The 22059-nt window shown below is 22.7% G+C and overlaps 1 protein-coding gene across 5 annotated transcripts in view; it reads left to right on the top strand.

Annotated features, from left to right (window-relative positions):
• Nucleotides 1-260: 260 nt before the first annotated feature.
• Nucleotides 261-22059, top strand: part of Bma-pac-1 — a gene marked incomplete at both ends in the record, with an annotated part of 48785 nt that continues 26986 nt past the window's right edge. For 2 of the 5 annotated variants that reach the window (XM_043076363.1, XM_043076365.1), the window contains 9 exons: nucleotides 261-527; nucleotides 3566-3657; nucleotides 3952-4351; nucleotides 5712-5787; nucleotides 5993-6100; nucleotides 6663-6886; nucleotides 7191-7551; nucleotides 10794-10895; nucleotides 21173-21341. In XM_043076363.1, coding sequence (XP_042932297.1) covers nucleotides 261-527; nucleotides 3566-3657; nucleotides 3952-4351; nucleotides 5712-5787; nucleotides 5993-6100; nucleotides 6663-6886; nucleotides 7191-7551; nucleotides 10794-10895; nucleotides 21173-21341 — 1799 coding nt within the window. Of the gene's footprint in view, nucleotides 528-3565; nucleotides 3658-3951; nucleotides 4352-5711; nucleotides 5788-5992; nucleotides 6101-6662; nucleotides 6887-7190; nucleotides 7552-10793; nucleotides 10896-21172; nucleotides 21342-22059 lie in introns of those variants that run through there. The other 3 variants (XM_043076364.1, XM_043076366.1, XM_043076367.1) reach the window with 2 other exon arrangements.

The raw sequence follows: 22059 nt of genomic DNA, 5'->3' as shown, positions 1-22059 counted from the left end.
TTTATAGCTAATTTAAATTTTCTTATTCTAATCTTATTTTCTTTAAAAAAAAAACAAAACAAAAATATCTTTGCAATGGTATCTGTAAATATGCAAACAAAAATTAGCAAAAAAATAATAATTGCTTAGGTATAATTGTACGATTGTTTGTTTATACTACAAATATACTTATAAATTCATAATAAATCTGATCTAATTTGATTGATAATATTATTCAATCATTTATCACTTATCATTATAGTGGATTGGAGCTAGAAGTAATGGTTTCAACGAGAATGCATTCAAAGTTAACAAAAATTAAATCACTCTCCGATGAGCCATTAATGTCAACCGCATCTGTTACCACTGCTATCGATGATACTACAATCAATTTTCAACGCTTTCCATCATCGATAATTGTGGAAGGTCATTCGGAGATAACCCTGAAAAGTCATCAATATGCAGCACAAACAACAACAACAACAACAACAACATCAACAACATCAACATCAACATCAACAACAACAACAAGGACAATAATAAATCCGGTAGATAAATTGATTTATAAAAATTGATGGAATCATTAATACTCTTAATAATTAATTTTATTTGTTTCATTTCTTTTTCTCAATCCAAATTGTTCATACTTTTCTGGATAATCGCAAAATATAATTTTCTTCCATTTTCATATCATTTAATTCATTGATATCAAATTTTAAAAGTAATTTTTTAGTAAGAAAACTAATAATAATATATCATAATGATTAATTATCATTATTCCTGTTTTTTTTTTTTTTTTTTTAAATATCTATCTAAAAATTTTCATTTTAATTTGACAGTATCATTCTTCATTATCTAATTTGAATTGCTTATCATTCAAATTGAATTTATTTTTACTATTTATGACAATGAAATTAAATGCTACCAAATTTTGAAAGTTTTATAAATTTATTATAGCTAAAGAGTAGTAAATTTATTATTTGTCCTATAACAATAACAATAAGAATAAAATATTGAATAATAGTAATAATTAATAACTAATAATAATACGTATAATAATAAATTGATAATCGAACAAAATAAGTTGTTGATAAGCTCAAATTTATTGATTTACTTTTTATCACATTTACTCTTTCCTCTTCAATCCTACTAATATCAAAAATTATTTTCATTACTATCGAAACTGATTTATAAGTAATATGTAATTAAAATTAAAATTGAAAAGGAAGGGATTATCTTAGATTTTTTTTTGCCCATAATTAGATTAAGCTATGAAATGACTGTGGAATGATAAATTTAATAACTTCATTTAACTTATTACTATTAACTAACATTTAACTTACTGCTATTAACTAACATTTAACTTATTACTATAAATACTTCAATATTAAAATGTTAAATTCAATTACCGATAATAGCGATCCAATATTAAGCAAATGACTATTTCAATCGCTTTTTTTTTTAAAAAATTCCTTTTTATACGTATTCGATGAAATGAAAAAGTTAATTCCAAATTCGAATGATCAACAAAAATTGTTGTTTATTTTTACTTTTCCTCATTTATCGTTTATTCTCTGTAAAATTTATTTGATCGCACACCTGCACAACACATTGCTAATACTTTGAATAGAAACTAGTTTGATGCACTGTCATCCGAATTCAATTAGTAGTTTGTAAATTTATTCGGTATATTTACTGAAATATCGCATGCAGAAATGTTCCCTTTTTTTTCCCTCTCTCTCTCTCTCTCTCTCTCTCTCTCTCTTTATTTCATTACAATTTCGTTGAACTAATTTTTATCCTTTTAAATTTTATTTTTTTTTTCTGCAATCTTAAGAATTAAATTCTGATATGTTAAATAAACGATTTCCATTTGAATTTCAATCAAATCACACACCATCTGTGCAAAATCATTTCAAATAATTTTTCTCATTTTTATTCTAATTTATCAGCTAATATTTGAATATTTGTTTATGCTTTTCCACTATTAGAAACTTTGATAAATTGGCAATTGTTACAAAAATTGTCATCAATTGTCACCAGGAAGTTTCATGGATCATCAATATGATACCGAAATGGAAAAACTGGATTTTTGATTTTTATTTGCTTCTAAAAATTTCAATCAAATTCAATCTATTATAAATTCCAGATTGAGCCACTACGATATGTCCTTTTAAATTTATATAAATTAACGATGTTTGTGCATTGATACAATGAACAATAAAAATTTGATAGGAAATCTTTTTCCTACTTTATTTCCTTATCAATTTGTAAATGATCTTTAATGGGTTTTGCAGTTTCTATTTTTAGCGCAAATATTATACCCTTCACTTTCCACGTCATTCGTGATTGTCATCCCTCATTCTCACTCACTTTCCACGTCATTCGTGATTGTCATCCCTCATTCTCACTCACTTTCCACGTCATTCGTGATTGTCATCCCTCATTCTCACTCACTTTCCACGTCATTCGTGATTGTCATCCCTCATTCTCACTCACTTTCCACGTCATTCGTGATTGTCATCCCTCATTCTCACTCACTTTCCACGTCATTCGTGATTGTCATCCCTCATTCTCACTCACTTTCCACGTCATTCGTGATTGTCATCCCTCATTCTCACTCACTTTCCACGTCATTCGTGATTGTCATCCCTCATTCTCACTCACTTTCCACGTCATTCGTGATTGTCATCCCTCATTCTCACTCACTTTCCACGTCATTCGTGATTGTCATCCCTCATTCTCACTCACTTTCCACGTCATTCGTGATTGTCATCCCTCATTCTCACTCACTTTCCACGTCATTCGTGATTGTCATCCCTCATTCTCACTCACTTTCCACGTCATTCGTGATTGTCATCCCTCATTCTCACTCACTTTTCACGTCATCCGTGATTGTCATCCCTCATTCTCACTCACTTTTCACGTCATCCGTGATTGTCATCCCTCATTCTCACTCACTTTTCACGTCATCCGTGATTTTTATCCAAATTTTACATCCTTTAACTCTTATCTTATCAGTTAGTTCATTTTCAATGATTTTTTTAAATAATTCATCCAATTACTAAAAAATTTCACAAAGTTTTATTGAATTTTTAAATTTGGCAATCAAATGTGATGTTATATTAATGTTGACAAATCTTTATCATCATTGTCAGTTAGCAATTTGATTTGATAATAAATCATTTGGATGTAAACTTGATTTTAATCATCGCAATATTTTTTTTTTTTTTTTTTTTTGAGGAGGGGAGATTTCACGTTTGTATCGATTTCAATAAAAAATTACTATCAAAAAATTAAATTGAATCATAAAAATGTTAGATTAAAATTTCCATGAAGTTGTCACTTTTTTCCTCTATCATAATTTTTTTATCCTTTTGCTTATTTGAATTTCCATAAGTTCAATTGATACTGATTAATTTATTTAATTTTAAATTAAAATTGCTATAAAATAAAATATAGTTCTTTAATTAATACCATTTTTACCATTTTTAATCATTGATATCAGTTTTTTTTTTCTCTTAAATTATCAATTTTTGTAAATTTTGTTTTTTCTTGTAATTAGGATTAAAAAAGAAATTTTCAGTGGTTAAGTGAAAACAATTACCATTTTGGAGATGTTTTTTCAAAAAATAAATTACACCATGAAAATCTTTCAATACATGGAAATGATATGAGGTAATTAATTTGATAACTAATTTATTTTTTTTTTTTTTTTTTTAAGAGAAAAAAAGAAAAAGATTAAACATATAAATTTGTTGTTGAAATAATTGTTTTTTTTTTTTATTTTAATTATTATAACAATAACTTATCATTCCTAATTTTTCCATCATTTTTATTTTTACACTATTTCAATATTTGTTATTTTTTTCCTCTTTCTTTGTTTTTTTCTTCTATATAATTTAAATGAAAAATTAATTTTTAAGAAGAAATTGCTACAATATATTAAAATTTTACTAATCTTTTTTTTAGGCATTCAAAATCAGAAATTTTTGTTCCAAATGAGCACAATGAAATAAAATCTAAAATAATCGTAGCACCAAAAGCGATTATTCATTATGAACATCTGCCTAAACCATTATCACAGACACGGAGTGCATTTCAAATTTCACTACAATCATCTGTGTCACCATCATTATCATCATCAACATCATCAACAACATCATCGATAACAACAACAACAACAACAACAGCAACAGCAACAGCAACATCGTCATCAATATCATCATCAACATTAGCAGTATCATCATTATCATCATCATCATCAGCAGCATCATCACATGAAGAGAATGAAAATCATCAAAAGTCTAAAAAGTTAATTGCAGAAATGTACAGTGCGATAGAAAGACGAATTCCATTAAAAAAAAATATGGTAAGATCGCTGTTGAATGTAACAAAAAAAACGAAATAAATAAATAAATAAATAATAGAATAATGGAAATTATTTAATTCAAATTAATTTTGCATAGTTATATAGCGAACTAATTATGTGTATAAGCAATGATTATTTTAACTCAAAATGGATATAATTTAAAAAAAGTTTTTTTTTTTTTTTTCACACAAATTTCAATGAAATATCATATTGTTTTCATATAACTATTGATAGTAGTACTAGTACTGATAATGGTACTTTTAATACTAATAATACTGATAGTAGTAGTAATGATAATGGTACTTTTAATACTAATAATATTGGTAGTAGTAGTAATGATAATGGTACTTTTAATACTAATAATATTGGTAGTAGTAGTAATGATAATGGTACTTCTAATACTGATAGTAATAATAACAATAATATACTATTATTAATAATAATAATAAATGAAAACTAGGAAATAACAATTAACGGTAAAAACGATAAGCAAATAGTTTGCTTTTACAATATTATTCAAATGCTACTACTACTTCTTCATACTATAAAATAATTTTTTTTTTGAATATTTTAAATATTACCAAATTTATTATAAAAAATTTTACAATTTCATTTTTATGAACAGTGACACATAGTTGACAATTGAAATAATTTCATCTTACATGACAAATTATTATTTTAATCTTTTCTTTTTTGTTTAAGAGGGAGGGGAGAGGAGTAGCAATTTTTTAATAACATTTAAAATATTTCATAGATTGAGATGAAAATTTACAGTTAATAATGACGAATTTAACGAGGGAAAAAGACGCTTCTTTGAAATTCACTTTTTTTTTTTTTTTTTTTTTTTTTTTTTTTGCAAAAACGATGAAAATTTAAAACCAAAATTTCATCTCTGTTGCAAATGATTTATGATTTGATTATTCCTTACCTTTTTTAAGCTCATTTTTCTACTCACAAATTGCTCATAAATTGGAAATAGTTTTTAAATTTTTAAATGGAGCAAATTTTTTTTTTTTTGCCTCAAACTAAGGATGAAAAGGCACTTTGTATAAATTTGATAAATGGAAGAATTTTTTCCAAAACTATTTCTAATACGAAATAAAATAATTAAAAGATAATTCTAAGTATTACTTTGTTAATTATTATTTAAGTTTATTGTAATAGCTTATAGTGAAGAAAAGCATAGAAATATGCTTATTTACTAGAAAAGTAGTGGAAAAAAAAAGAAAAATTAGCTATAATTGAAGATGAATTTCATGGATTTATGAGAAAAATTAATTTAATATTTCAAAATGGAATTTTCATTTTTCTTCAAAAGTTTGAATTAATTTTTTTTAAATTATAATTTTATCAATTTTAGGAAAATATGAGAAATTTTTACGATACCGAGCATAATGTACAATTTAAATATTATCCTGATCAAAGCAAAAATACCAGTAAGCAAAAAAAAAAAATTTTTTTTCTTTTGTTTAGAAAATTTAAAAGAAAAAAATATTTTTACAAATTTAACTGCTATTGTTTCCTTCAAACATAAATAATTCCTGTTCTATTTTTTACCTCCAAACAACTTGATGGATTTTTTTTTTTTTTGTTGATTAAAATTTAAAGATGTTTGATGGATGTTTTTTTTTTTTTTTCCAGATATGATCAATACTTTCTCTTGTCCACAAAAATTTTTTAAACGAAATATCAAACGACAAGCATCATTCTTAGCTGCTGTTTCAGCGAATAATTCTCATCGTTGTAAAGGTATTTGATATCATTTTAAAATTTTATAAATTTTTTCTTTTTAAATTTTTTTTTTTTTTGTAAAAACTTAAATTTTATAAGTCTTTTCTTTATCTCTTATATTCATTTATTTTTTAATTATTATTTATATTAATTATCAATTTGTTAATGTTTAATTGTTAATTATTAAAGATTATGCCTACAAAACCATTTGTTATTTTGTAACAAAAGAAATAATTTATTAAAAACAGAATAAATCAACAATGACTGACTGATAAGCAATAAATTTATTACTTTATTGTTATAGCAATATATAGCTTATTGTTATAGAAATTATTACATTATAGAAATTTAGCTTGAACAATTATATTATTTACATTTATGAATTTTATCACTATTATTCATAATTGAGTAAAAATTCTGATAAGTATTAGTATGTAATTTTTTAAAATTTTCGAAAAAAAACTCTCTTCTCTATGTGAAAAATTTGTGTAAAATTTTTATTACACAATAATTTTTGATGAAAAATTCAAAAAATCAGTCTAACTTATCATATTTTCATACTAACAAATGTCTCTTTTAGAAATACGATCCATTTCCACCTCTGATTTACAATCAGATGTAAACTCTTCAATGGAATCTCTTAAATGGCAGAATGCTGATAATATCACTCATTTAACTCCATATCACACCAGTACAATGATAAGATCAAATGAACCACCTCTAGTACCATCATCCAAACATACTTCTTCATTCAGCAATGAATTCAAAAATTATTCTAATATTTCAAAGCATTCATCATACTATGTAAGTAACTCAATGAGCGATGTGTCACTTTTGAAGTGACAGTTTTTTTTCTTTTTTTTTTTTTTTATTTTTGATTTTATTTTTTGTTTACTGAACAGTTAAATTATGATTTATGTCACTTATTTCTATTTATTTTGTTTAAATGTAAAGTTAAAAAAATTTTTTTCTGTTTTTTTTTAAATTTTAATAAACACTTTTTTTTTTTTTTACAGAATTTAAACATTACTTACCAAGTTATATGTTTATTAAAAAATAAAAATATATTGTTGATTATTTTACAAATTCTTTTCTTTGTTCTTTTCAGTTTTCGCCAGAAAATAATTTCCGGAATGGTATTCGATGTAATAATTCATTGGAACGGAAAGAGCAAAATGTTAAAAAATTATTTTTAAATATTCCAAAAATTTCATCATCTGATACTGCTTCAAATATGCGACGACAATATCAGAGTGATAATGAAAGCAAAAATTCAACTTCAACAAAGCTAACAAATTTAATGAATAAATCAATGATTGATAACATATCAGTGTTAAGCGGCAATTCCTTTAAAATTAATCCTACTGCAAGCGCAACTGATCGCAGTGATGGCGTAAAATGTGCACCAACAAATTTTTCAATCAAAAAACAATTTTCTTCTACTAATCAAAGCTCAACACTTTTGCATGGTTTGTTAAGTTTTAGTTTTTTCTTGTTGTTCAAGAATTTTTCATTTCTTAAAAAATTTACACAAATTTCTTGAAGAGAGGGAGGAAGAGAGAGCAAAAGAAAATTTATGAATGATAAATTAAGATTATTCAAAATGAAATATTTTTTGTAAAATGATATTCTCTTTTATATTGTTAATTATTATTTCTTCTTTTTTCTTTTTTTTTTTTAAAGATCTAATCTTACAACAAAAATTTTTTAATTATTAGAAGATATTATCAGTTTGCAAATTTCTTCTTTTCTCAACTTTGATGATAATAGTACTTTCTGAAAAAGATTAAATATTTCTTGAAAAAATTTTTCATTTCTTCCTAGCAATTTTGAAAAGTTTTCACATTATTAATGTTTAGAAGAAGCTTTCTAAAAAAAAAAAAAAAAAAAAAAAAAAGGTCAGTAGAGAAAGTGGTAAATTAAATTTGTAGCTAGTTGATATTCAGAAAAAATTAAAATTTAAATCATAAAATATTAACAAAAAAAAAAAAATTTCAATTTCATCCTTCAGAAAAGTTTTTCTTCTATTTTTTTTTCCCCTCAATTTTAACTAACTAACATAAAAATTCGCAATAACCAATAACCAAAAAAAGAACGAAGAATTTGGCAGAAGTATGAATCATTGCAATAAATATGCAATTTCAAAAAAAAAAAAAAATCATTTTTAATTCGCTAAAAAAAAAAGAAAGAAAAAAGGCAAAAAAAAAAAAGTGAAAAGGTAATAATAATTTTCAAGGATAACAATTATTTTTCGTTCTGATAGATTAATGGGTTGAAAATTATGCGAAAATGTCCTATCATTTGTTATATACTTTTGCGCACATTTTATTTCGAAGCACAAATTTTTAAGTATACTTAACATGATGATATAATTTCTTTTTATTTTTCTCTTTCATACTACTTCTTTTCTCTCTCTCTCTCTCTCTCTCCTTATCTTTCAAAAATTTAATAATAACAATTTTTTTTTAAAAAAAAAAAGAGATGATAAAAAATTATTGTTATGGAATGACTCATTCCACTATTAGAAATAAAGCGGAGTTGGTCAAACTAATTATGCGCGCTCTCTGTCTTATCATAATTATCAATAATAAAAAGTGAAAAAAAAAAAATATTATATGATTTATTAAAGAATGTTGAAAATTTTCTTTGAAATTAAATTCAAGAAAAAAAAAATTTCTTTTATGGAATTTTTTTTAAAATTTTATCAAACTGGAAAGTAATTTCATTTATGAAATGAAAAGTAATTTGTTTAGTTACATAAAGTTAGCTTAGTTATTAATTACGATTAATTATTTTTTAGACATAATTGTAATCAATTATTTCTTATTAGATTAATTAGATTTGTTTCTTAAACTTTTGTCCAATTAATTATATTGATAACATTAATGTAATTTGCACTGTAAAGTAATGATAAAGAATAAATAGATTGATTAGAATTAATAAACCATTTTATCTAATTATTGAGCGAATTTTTTATTTCTATAATTAATTTGATTAACTGATCGATTGATTGATAATAGTTTTATAAATTAATCCAAAAAAAAAAATTCTGGAAAAATTGATTAGATTAATTAACTGTCATATGCATTCATTCTTGCTATTCTATTAAATGAAAACATAATTTAAATTTTCTAATTTGCCTAATTTTATCAATGAACAAATGACTTAGCTTCAAGCAAAAATTTAAAATCGAAATAATAAACGGAACGAATTAAAATTATCACAGAACAGTATAAATTGTTGAAATGTCATTTTTATATTTTCCTCAATTTTTCTTTAGGTTTTTGCTTATATATTACATTCAATAGCATTTGTTATTCTTTTAGCATTTCTTATTTCAATTTCTTGATTTCAAATTACACTAAGTGATATTTTAATGATAACAGTAATAATTTGTGATTATTATGAACGTTCTTTGCCTAAATTAATTTCCTACTTTCTTAATTTCTTTTTTCTTCTAAATTTTTTTCTCTATTCTATTGAATGCTATTCAGATTTTAATTTTAATTTTAAATAAGCATAAAAAATTGATTCATAGTTTACTTACGAAATATATTTTAGTTTTTATGCCATATTAAATATACTTTATTAACTTACAGTATATTTTTGAGTATTACAGTATAACTTACTTTCACTTTAACACATATTCTTGTACTCATTACTGACATTGTTTTAAAACGTTTCAAATTTTCACCTAAACTTAAATTATGCATATATTAACCTCATAATTTACTAAATTAATTAATTTAATAAATCTATAAACCTTATTAATTTACAGTATGCTTAAGTATTACTGTATAATTTGCAGTACAGGTGCAGATGATACATAAAGTTTATTGAAATTAGAAAATAGATTTGGTAATTTAGATGTTATCAGTTTCTATTACTAAATGTAAACAACTTTTTCGGATTTCTTCTATTTTCAAAATTTCAAATTTTTATTTTATTATTGAATGAATATTAAATTTTAATGAGAAATGGAAGATTTCTTTGTTAATATATCAAATTATTACTCATAAAATTGTGCTTTCACATTAAAATCATTTTAATTTCAATCTTTCTATGATCGATAATTCAAATTTTTTGATCAAAAATTTGATATAGAAATAATTTGCTTTCTTTTTTTCATTTTTTTTTTTTTAATGGTAGATAATTTGATAGTATTAGATAGCGACATTCTGATAACTTTATCTCTTTCATACATATCACTGCATGATACTTATATATATATATGTATATTTGCTTTCATCAAAAAAAAAAAAAGAAAAAAAAAGCGCAAAAATATTTGGCGCAATATATCATTTGAATAAAATACATTTACAAATCACATGCGATTGCTACAAATCTTTCCCAAAAAAAAATCTTATCATATCATTATCATTAAATTATTCCATTCAATTCAACAATTTCTTTTTAGACAAATATTAAAATAATTCATTCATTTATTATCTTTTAAAATTTTTTATCACATTTTAAATTTTAAATCTACCATAATATATCTATAAAAATACTTCCACTTTCGGCACTTACAATTATAAAATGAAATTATGTTATTGATGCATTTATCAAATATTAAAATATAACAAATACTAGATATCATTGTTATCATTATCATTAATTATCATTCCTACAATTGCTATTAGTTTGTTTATTTTAGGTTAATTTAATTTTTCATTATTAATTTTTATACAAAATTTTGTTTTATTTTCAGTGAATGCAAATTTGTTGCCTACGACAAGAACAGAAAATACAGATTATCTTATTAAAAATCATCTTCCGCAATCAAAATCTATGGAAATATTCACAAAATATGGTGAGTATATTTATCAGAGTTATTACTTATTATCATTCTTTTAAAAAGATGTTTATTTCAAATATTTCTTTACTTATCTGTTTACTAATCATTGTCCCTCTGAGAGAGAGAGAGAGAGAGAGAGAGAGAGGGAGATTGTAGCTGATGATCAAAATTTTAGACAATAGGAGAGGATTGTTTCTTGACAAGAAGCATTTATTGTGTTTATTGGTATGAAAGGATAGATTTAAGATAGCTTAAAAGTCTCAGAATTTCCATTCCCAAAAGGAATTTCAAAATTTTCGAACTTTATAATTTATCAAAATAGAAATGTCATTGGCATCGATTTTTGGGCAATTTTAGCTGCCTGAACATTTGTACTACTTTGTGCCATTGAATGCAATCGAGAAAGATTTCTAATCACTGCAATATTACTTTCTCTTTCTCCCTTTCTCTGTCCCTCTCTCTCTCTCTCTCTCTCTCTCCCTCGTTTATTTTTTAATAGCATTTTAATATCTTCTAGTATTTACTATGTTTTACAATTTATAAATTAAATAGACATTAATTAATTAATTAATGCAGAAGGGGAAGCTTATGAGAGAGTAAAGGAACTATTATTGAAAAACTATTAAATTTCCATTCTTCGTATTTAATCTTAGCAGTATTAAATATCATTTTTAAATATTTAATATATTTCAATTTCAATTTCTTTTTTTTTTTTTTTTTTTTTATAAAAAATGCTTTGCTATTTATGCAACTATAATATACCTTAGCAGAAGTATAAATTTGATAAATTAACAAGGTGTGTTATTATCAGTTAAATATTATTTCTTCATCAAATATTCCATTTTTTGCTGTTATCATCAATCATCGATAATACTTTTTATACTCTAAAAAAAGGAAAAAAAAAATTTCACCTAATTTATTCAAAATTTGAAATCTTACTTTCTGGATAGATTCTTCCTTAGATTTCTTTCCTAAATAGAAAAATTTTAATTAATAATAATTAATATCACCACATATCTTATTATAATGATTAGCTAAAGCTGTTTTTTTTTTTTTTTTTTTTTTCTGTCTTTCTTTTTATTTATCAGATTTATTTGTTGTTTAATGATTTAATGACGATGCGATGAGTTTTTCGAGAAATTTTTTGTTGTATTCAAAAAACAATAATCATTTCAAAAAAAAAAAAAAAGAAAATCATTTGAATGATTGTAAAGGTCATTTGAGGTCATTGAAATGAAATACAGAAAGAATGATAAGCATATTTCAAATTTGATAAAAATATGAGATATATATTTGGAAGTGTTTTCAATATAATTAACATTTTGTTTATTAATTCTAATCATAACATAATGTTTTTATAAATCAATTTATGCTTATCAGTAAATAACAGCTGCGCCTATTAGCTAATTGTAAACAATTTTAAAATTATTCTCACTTATGCATGATTAATTTATTGTTTTTTTTTTTTTTTCAATTAACAATGATATTTTCATTTGAGTAAACATAATTATTATTTATGTGAAAATGTGAAACTAATTGAATTGTAAACAATTATAATTATTATTACAAAAAAAAAAAAAAAAAAAAAACAAAAATCTTTTGCATAAATAAGCTTTAACATAGGAAACTTTTTTTTTTTTTTTTTAACTTTTGCCTTTTCATCAAATTCACATTTTTTTTTTTCTTTTTTGGCTTTTGATTGAATAAGAATTTAAGTTTAAACAAAATGACTAATTTAGTTTTCTATCATTTCATTTTGTTAAAAGAAACGTAAAATTATTGCCATTCTTTACGCTTTTTCTTTTTTCCTAAAACAGTGCTTTGATCATTAATTTATTTAATTTTTTTTTTTTTTTTTTTGTTTTCTTTTTTGAAGAGAGATTAGTATCTGTAATTTTTAAAAAAAAAAAATTTTAATTTTCCAATTTTGAATATAACAGAAAAAAATGTTATGAGTATAGGAAAATTAAAAGAAAGAACAAAAGAAAATGTATGCTTATTTCTTCTTTTTTTTTTTTTTTTTTTGCAAATAATTTTAAAATAATTTGTATAGCATTTATTCATTTTATTTTATTCGCTAATATATATGTATTTGTTATCAATTAAAATTTAACAAATTAGTCGTAAAAAAGAAAATTTAACAAAAATAAAAAATTAGTGCAAAATAATTTTAAAAAAAAAAGAAAAGAAAAATGATGTAAAATAAGTTGAAAAATAAAATGAAATGAATCATAAACTATAATCGTTTCGTTATATTTAAGAATTTTCAAATTATTTGAAATATTTTATTGTTCTTTTTTTCTTTTTATATGATTGTTTTTTTTTTTTTTTTTCATTTATATTTTTTATCATATCATTAAAGTTAGTATTTAACATAATAATAATAATAGCAGTTATTTAATTTAATTAGTTATACTAAAATAAAAATAATTGTATTGTGGGAAGAGGGAAGAAATGAATAGATTAGATAAATTTAATTTAATTTAACTTTCAAAAAGTCATACGATTGATTTTTTTTTTCTTTTAAACTAGAAAAGTCAAAGTAAGCAGAGCTATTAAGCTTAAGCGTAACAAATTTAAAGTTTTTTCGAATAGGAAAGCGAAAGAAAAAAAAAAAAAAAAAAACTTTAAGCATTGGTAGAATTGAAAAAGTGCAATCAATTTTGGTGCTATAAATGAAGTTAGTTTAATTTAATTTAACTTACAAATTGAAATTTTAGGATGGAACGAAATGATTTGTTAGCTAAGCTAATTCAGCTAGTCTACATTTTCTCTTTCATTCATTCTTTATGCGTGTAGAAAATTTCACCAAATATACTTACAAAATTATTATAAATTCTTTATTTCTCTCATTCGATTTTTCTTTTCTTCCTTTTTTGATGATATTATTAATTAATTTCAGTTAATTAATTCAAAATTGGAAATTCTTAGTAAAATTATTATTTCTTTGAATTTTTTTCCTTTTACTTTTTTGTCAAAACTCATTTATGTTTGAAATGCAAATTATTAGAATATTTGTGTTTATTTATTTATTTATTTATTTGTTTGTTTTTTGTGTGTGTATGTGTGAAGAATAAACAAAACATAGCATTGCTAAATGAAAATTAAAATACCAAATTTTTGAAGAGAAAAATTTCGGCGAAAGAAAAGGATGAAAGAGATTAGAAGATGTAAATGCCAATTTCTAAATATCATTTATTATATGATTCCTTATCTCTTCTGGATTTATTTAATCTTCATTTGTCTGTCGTCCAGTTTAAACTTTTTTTCAACTGGGTCTTTTTTTTTTTTTTTGAAAATTTTCGCTCTCTAAATATTTCTTATTGTAAATTGATGAAATTTGTTACTTTTATAAATAGTATTTTTTTGAGAGAAAGATGGAGAGTGATAACGAATGATATAAAATGATGATGATAATAATGATAGTAATAACAGTAACAGTAATTAATAATGATAATATAATAGTAATAACAGTGACAGTAATTAATAATGATGATAATAATAGTAATAACAGTAACAGTAATTAGTAATGATAATAATAATAGTAACAGTAATTAATGATGATGATAATAATAGTAATAATAATAATAAATGACAATAACAATGAGTAATCATAAAGCAACAGGTGGTAGTAAATTGAAATGATAATGAGAGAAAGAATTGTGATTGTGATGATAACAAGTGATGAAAGGAAAGCGTTATTTATATACACAGCGCTTCGCTTCTATCTCAATGTTGCGCTTTGTTCTGGATGACCTTTGTTGTTGTGAGGAGAGAAATGATTTGATGACAGGTGAAGTGAAGGTAAAGGGAGCTGCAGGTGGTCATTTCATGTAGTAATAGCATCTAGTCGTTAGATCTTTTTACTTTCATCTTTTAATAAAAGTTTTTTTTTTTTTTTTATTTTATTTACTATCGACAAATTGATAAATATTTTCACTAACAAATATTTATAAATTTCAATTTGTGAATATTTGTTATAATAAATTAATATTTCTATCAAATTAACATAATACTATAAAACTTTTTCATCATTCTAACCAATTCTTTGTTATTTTGAATTCTGATAAATTGAAATTGTATAGTTTATGAGAAAATTGACATTACTATTCGAGATTTTCTAATTAAAATAAAGTTACTAATAATTTATTTGTTATGAAATATTATATGAAAAAAAGAAAAAAAAATTTAACAATAATGTTAGTAATAATAATTTCATTGATAGCAAGAGATGAAAATTGAGTTTGTTTGAAAAATTTTTTGAATTAAATCAGAGGGTTGGAACCTTTTTAGAAGACAAATTTTTAAAATTTTTAAATCAAATCGAGAAATATCTGATGGAAAAGTATAATTAAACGAGATGATAAATAATTATCACTTCAAAGGATTATCAAATTATCATTCCAATCAATTCAAAATGATAATATCTTTCCTTCTTCTAACTATAAATAAATCCTCCTTTGCTAAATATCATTTATTGAATTCTTTACAATTGATGCTTATCTTCATTTCGTATCACTGATACTAAAATATTTTAGAATTTTGGCGGTTGCAAATTATTTAAATATTTTATGCTTTTATAAAGATTTTATTTTACTTTTTTCTTTCTTTAGAATTCAAATTTAAGCTTTTATTAAATTTGTTTTTAAATTTCATCTGATCCTTTTTTTTTTTTTTTGTTGTTGTTATTTCACATAATTACATAATTTTTGATTAATAAAAATAATAAGCATGAGAAAGTTTAACTATTCAATCTTCCATAAATTATGAATTTCATTTTTAACGTTGCTGAAATTTCCACTATTTTAACCCCGTTACTCTTCACAATTAGATATACTCTCGAGCAAATATATTTCATTAAATCTCGACGGTGCTATTTTCTTCTTCTGATCGACCCATTTATCTTATTTAATATAATATGTTCAAATGGATAATCTTTAGGAAATTGCAAATGCTTTCATTCCACCATTTCTTATTCTAAAATTAACATTTACTTTTAATTATTCTCTCTTTTTTTTTAAAATTCATTTTATTTTACTTACCCATGAAATAATACTTACCTAATAAAAATATCTATGAAATGTATAAGTAAGAATTTTTAGTGTTATAGTAATTATGTTAGCATAATGGAATTTGAAAGTCAACAAAGTGAGAAAAAAAAAAAACTTAGAAATAATTAGCTATGATAATTTTCAATATTAATATTTTGATATTTCATTACAATTTTTATTTCAATTGAAACACAGCACAAATTCATTTAATTTATTAATTTTTCCTTACATTTTTAATTTTTCAGTGATATAATCATTTGGTATAACGAATTTAAAATTTTTTAAAAACTGATATGATTTGCTTTTATTAATGAACTTTTCATCAATTTGTCAATTTGTTTTTTCTTTTTTACATTTAATGAAAGTAACATTTGGATTAATTTTCATTTCAAAATAATTATTTCACTTTGATATCTTTGATTAATTGTTTTTAACTTTTTATAATTGCAATTATTATGCCATAAGTGCAAAATATTTATTGAAATTTGAATTGAACTATTAGCAATTATCATTATTCATAAATTAATTCCTTAAATTATCGAATATTTACACTCAGTTTTTGGTCATTTTTAAATTGTATTAATTTTAAATAATACTATTTTAAAAATTGAATGATTTCTTCATCAAATTTCTGTTTAAAATTTGATACAAATTTATTGGAATTTTTTTTTAATTTCTAAAATGATTTATTACATAAACTATTGTCTAATTTATTGCATTTTGTTTTCGATGAAACCTTTGTAAATGTTAAATAATTTTCAATTCTTTGTCCTTTCGGAAAATGAAACGGACTATTTGATTCAAATAATTGATTATCGATGAGACAAGAAAATGAATTAAATGAAAAAAACTCTTTGCAATTCTTTTCTTTTGTAACTTATTTGTCGTTACACTTCAAATCAGGTAAATAAAGAAATGAAATGAAATAAAATGAAATGAAATGAAATGAAATAAAATGAAAATGGATGAAAGGCGCATTTGTCAGTTAATTGATTTAAGGATACATTGCGCCTCTCTTATACATTTTACTCATTCTTCTTTCATTTCGCAGTATTTCTTCTCTTAACTCTTCAATTCTTCACTGTTATCTTGAAATTTTAAACCCTAATATTAAAATTGCTAAAAGCACTCAGTACTGAGCTTCTTTTCTATTTATCATATCAGATATCAATCTTGACATTGATATCATTTTCAAGTAACAAATGGCAATTGTGATAAGTTATAGAATTGCTTAAAAATCTTCTCAAATTTATTATGCAAAACTTTTTTTATTATTTAACTGATATGATAATGATAACTTGTTATCAGTTACTTTTTTAATACAATGAAAATTATTGCAAAAGGAAAGAATGAAATAATTTATTAACTTGTAAATTATGCTTACTTGTCGTTATTTTTAGTTACTGCTCGAAGTGTAAATATTTCAAAATTTCAATTCTTTGACTTTTTTCATTTTCTCATTTATCAATTCTCATCCAATCGATTTCCTTTTTTTTTTTTTATTAGTTAAAGTTTTCTTTTTAGTTTTAGCAATTTTTTTACAGAAATTTGTTAGTGGGAAAGAAAAGAAAAAAAAAATTCAAATTGTTTATAATATTTGAAAAAAATAAAAAAAAATTAAATAATTTTTCTATTTAATGCAAAGTATATCTAATTTTATGATAATTTTTTATACTTATTATAATCTAATTTTTATCTTTTGTAACAGAATTAAAGCATATTTTTGTTTTTTATATTAATAAAATTTTTGAATTATTTTTTTGTGTTTAAATGTTTATTTGTTTATTTTATACGATTTTTATGTTTGTATTTTAAGCTATTTATTTATGTTAGAATCATTTATTCAAAATTATTTATTATATTTATAAAAGTTTTAAAACAATTTATTTGTGATGATTTTCTTTTTTTTTTTGTTACTTATGATAGTTTTTAAAAATTTTGCAGAATTAATCTTCGTATTGTTTACTTATGCATATCTTATCAATTCATTTAATTTTTAAATTATGAATTTGAAATCTTAGTTCTTTTGGAATATTTTTTTTCTCTTTCTGGCAATTACGAAAAAAAAAAAAAAAAAACTTTTAAACATATTATTTTATGCGATCGTAGTATTAATTTTAAACATTGAAATTTGTCCATCTAATTTGATTTATCTAGAATTAAATACAATTATTTGTATTTCGAGAGTTGATCAGAGTGATTATTTTGTTGTAGCAATTTATCAGAAGAGGAAAATAAAAGCAAAAAAAAAAAATTGAATGAATAACAATTTGGGAATGTTTCGATTTTATTTTCATAAAATTGTGAAATGTTTTCAATTTTAATTTCAATAGATCGCTTAATTTCTTTAAGCAAAAATACTTTGAGAGTTAATAATTGAAATATTTGTTTTTGAGTGAAAGCAGCATTATTATTTGTGATTCTATTAGTGATTAAATTCTTCTTTGGCTGATTAAAAATTGACCAAAAAATTTTAACTTTTATTTAGTTGAATTTATTACTTTCAGAAATATTTTTTTGACGTTTTTGTTAGATTTCTTAAGGATTTCGTATTGTTAATGACACTTAATTGCAGGAATTAAAATCTGCTACTAGTCTTCTTTTTTCTTTTTGGCCAAAAGCTTTTAGCTTTTGGCCTCATTTTATATTTTATTTTTTAATTTACTCCAAGAAAAAATGCAAATTAAATATTTTAATTTCAATTTCAATTTGTTATAATTAACATTTATTCCACAAATGCCATGTTATCTGTTATCATTTATCATTGTTTGTTATCACTTCACTACTTTGATAATCATAATCATCGCACTAAATGACTTTGGTCAATAAATCAGTGATTGTGATTGATGTAATAAATTTTGATAACATTTGTAATAAATAAAAAAATAATTAAGCACATTTATATTTTTAACAAAATTGAAAACAAATGAAATGAATGAAAAAAATAAACGATGAAATGGAATTTTTCTTTTTTTCATTAAAATTTAATAATTATTTATTTGGTATATTTTGGATGAAATACTTTTATCAATCATTTTCATATTTCTAGCAACAGCTGCTACATCATTTATAGCACACAATGGGAAAATTTCCAACAAAATTAATCAAAAAAAAAAAGTGCAATTTTCTTTCTTTTTTTTTTTTTCCTTTCCTGAAAATATCAATTTTAATTGGAATATTCTTTTAAAAGAATTATTCCGACTTTTAAAACTATTCGCATTTTTACATTACTAGTAGTATTGTCGATACTACTACTACTGATACTACTGATACTGATAATTTTACTATTACTTTTATTATCATTATTATTATTACTATTACTATAACTACTACTGCTATTATTGCTACTACTACTAGTACTTTGTTGCTACTGCTAATACTGCAAAGTGATGGCTAATTTTTACACTGATTTATGATTGTGAGAATTTCATTTCTCTCTAAATTTTATAAAAAGTTTTGCGGAACAAAGAATCTCTTATGTGCTGCAAAGTGTTGATAGAGTTTGAGGCATTTCAATCTTACTTCTTCCATCGGTTTTGTTGATAATTGTCTAAAAGGCTGACGTATGTATTGCTTTCCTATTTGCTCGAAGATTTTTCCTTCTTCTTCTCCTTCTATCTTTCTTTTTAACAATTTCACTTTTTTTCTTATTTCTTTTTTTAAAAATTAAAATTATGAAAGAAGCAAATCATAAATTCTTTTTTTTGCTTAAAAAAAAAAAAAAAACGAAAAAACAAAAAAAAAAAAGGAAAGAAAAACTTGAGATAATAACAAATTTTGCTAATTAGAAATAAACGAATTTATCAATTCATTTTTCCTTTGACTCTTTGTAGCTTTAACCTTTAACTCTTTGTGTTTGTGATAGTATTGTACATTAAATATTTAATCATAATCTTTGTTAAATTTAAAAAAAAAAATATGATAAGGGCAAATGTGGTATAGCATTAATGATTACATATCAGTATTTATGATTATCAGTGATAGGGTACAGTAGCACATATCAGTATTTATGATTATCAGTGATAGGGTACAGTAGCACATATCAGTATTTATGATTATCAGTGATAGGGTACAGTAGCACATATCAGTATTTATGATTATCAGTGATAGGGTACAGTAGCACATATCAGTATTTATGATTATCAGTGATAGGGTACAGTAGCACATATCAGTATTTATGATTATCAGTGATATAATACAGTAGTATGACTGATAAATGTACATTACTGTATATATAATCATAAAATCATTAAGATACTGAATTATTGGAAAATATTATGAACAATACAATCATAATTCAATCTTTCTTTTCTATAATTGGAAAAGTTTCGCGTAGTTTTTAGTTTTTTTTTTTCGAGTGCTACAAAAAGATGCACAAATTTGTTGGAAGTATTTTTAAATTAAATTTACTTTGGACATCTGCAGCAGTCATTGCATTTATTGTTTTTTTTTTCTGGGTCATAAGAGTTTTTTTTTTCATTTTTTTTCAAATCTAATTCTGGAAAATTTTTATTTTTCATGAAATCTATTGCTGACTCATATATTTTTGATATAGAATAGCTGTAGAATTTTTATGGCGGTATTGTCAAATACTTGCTAGAGGGGCGGTTATTGTCAAATACTTGCTAGAAGGAATATTTGTCTTCATTTTTTGTGCTCAAAATATCTCTTTCAGGGAAGAGAAGAGAGAGCGGATAAATTTCATTGAAAAGTGCATAATTTTTTTTTTTCATCTTTAAAAAAAAAAATGTGTCTGTATATACGGTGATTTTTTTTCAAAAATTTTTTAAAATGTAAAAATTTTCTAAAAATTAAATTTTTTTTTTATGATAATAAAAACTATATATAAAATTGGAATAGGTTAAATGTTAGTTTGAATTTGTTAAAAATTTTAGTTAACAGAAATTGAATAAATTTTCACCTCCATTTTTCATTTTTTGGAATGAATAAATATGTTTGGAGGATTATTTGTTCATTTAAATGAGCAAATGAATAATTTTGTTTTTCATATTTATATTTGGATTTGTTCATTTGTTTTTAAAGTATGTTTTTAAATTGATATAAATGTAAAATGTCCCTTTAAATATTGATCGTTTAAAATAAAATGAGAAACGGAAATTATTTGATGTTGGAAAAAATAGTGACAGAAATTAAAGAATTAAAATTGATTATTATTTGTTCTATTTTGAATCGATTTTTCGAATCAGACTGTATTATTTAATTTTAATTATTTCTTTTTAGGATTGTCACATCTGTTCAACGATACCTGTAATAATTTCAATGAATCTCGATGTCATCGAAATCGACGACGACCCAAATCATACGTAATGGCTACCAGTTCCGGTTCAGCATTATCAGCTAGTGATGATTCAGTTGTAATCCAAAATGCATCATCATCACCTGATATCAAGTAAGTTTCAATTTTTTAAATTTCAATTTAAATTTTGCAATAAAAATGAAATGAAAAGAAAGTAAGGTTTATTTATTTCAACAAACTAACTCCATCTCTCCCAGTTTTCTGTTTTTTTTTCTCCTTTCTTATTTTTTTATTAATCTAAAATTATGATAGAAAAGAATTATTTTTATACAGTGGAAATAATATTTTCATATTTCACAAAAAAAAAAAATTATGAAAGTAATTAGTCAGTATTTAGTTGATTATAATTAATTAATGAATAAATCACTGTGATATTGAAATTTTTTTTTTGAAATAATTTTAACATTTACTTACCTATCTAATCATTTCCTTTTTTTTTTCTTTTTTTTTAAATAATTATTAATCATAAATGGTATTGTTAGAATGAATAAAATGATAAAATGAATTAAGTATCAATTAACATTTCAATGTTATTTTAGTGTATTTTCGATTTCATATTTTCATTTTTTAAAAAAAAAAAAAAATGAATTAGCTTAAAAGTTCAAAATGAATTTTCTCATTTTAATGGATAACAAGTAATCCTTTTAGTTAACTTTAAAATTGTATTAACTAAAATTGCATATAGTCGTAGAGATTATTGCTTCGCTTCTTATTCTAAGGCTATTTTCAAATAAAATTATTGATGAAAAGAATAATAACATCTTTTTGTTGTAAAAATTTGAAAATTTCCTCACAATACTCTTTTTACGTT

The sequence above is a fragment of the Brugia malayi genome, assembly GCF_000002995.4.
Source record: "Brugia malayi strain FR3 genome assembly, contig: Bm_v4_Chr1_scaffold_001, whole genome shotgun sequence".
Taxonomy (NCBI): domain Eukaryota; kingdom Metazoa; phylum Nematoda; class Chromadorea; order Rhabditida; family Onchocercidae; genus Brugia; species Brugia malayi.
This window is presented reverse-complemented; position numbering and strand designations above follow the sequence as displayed.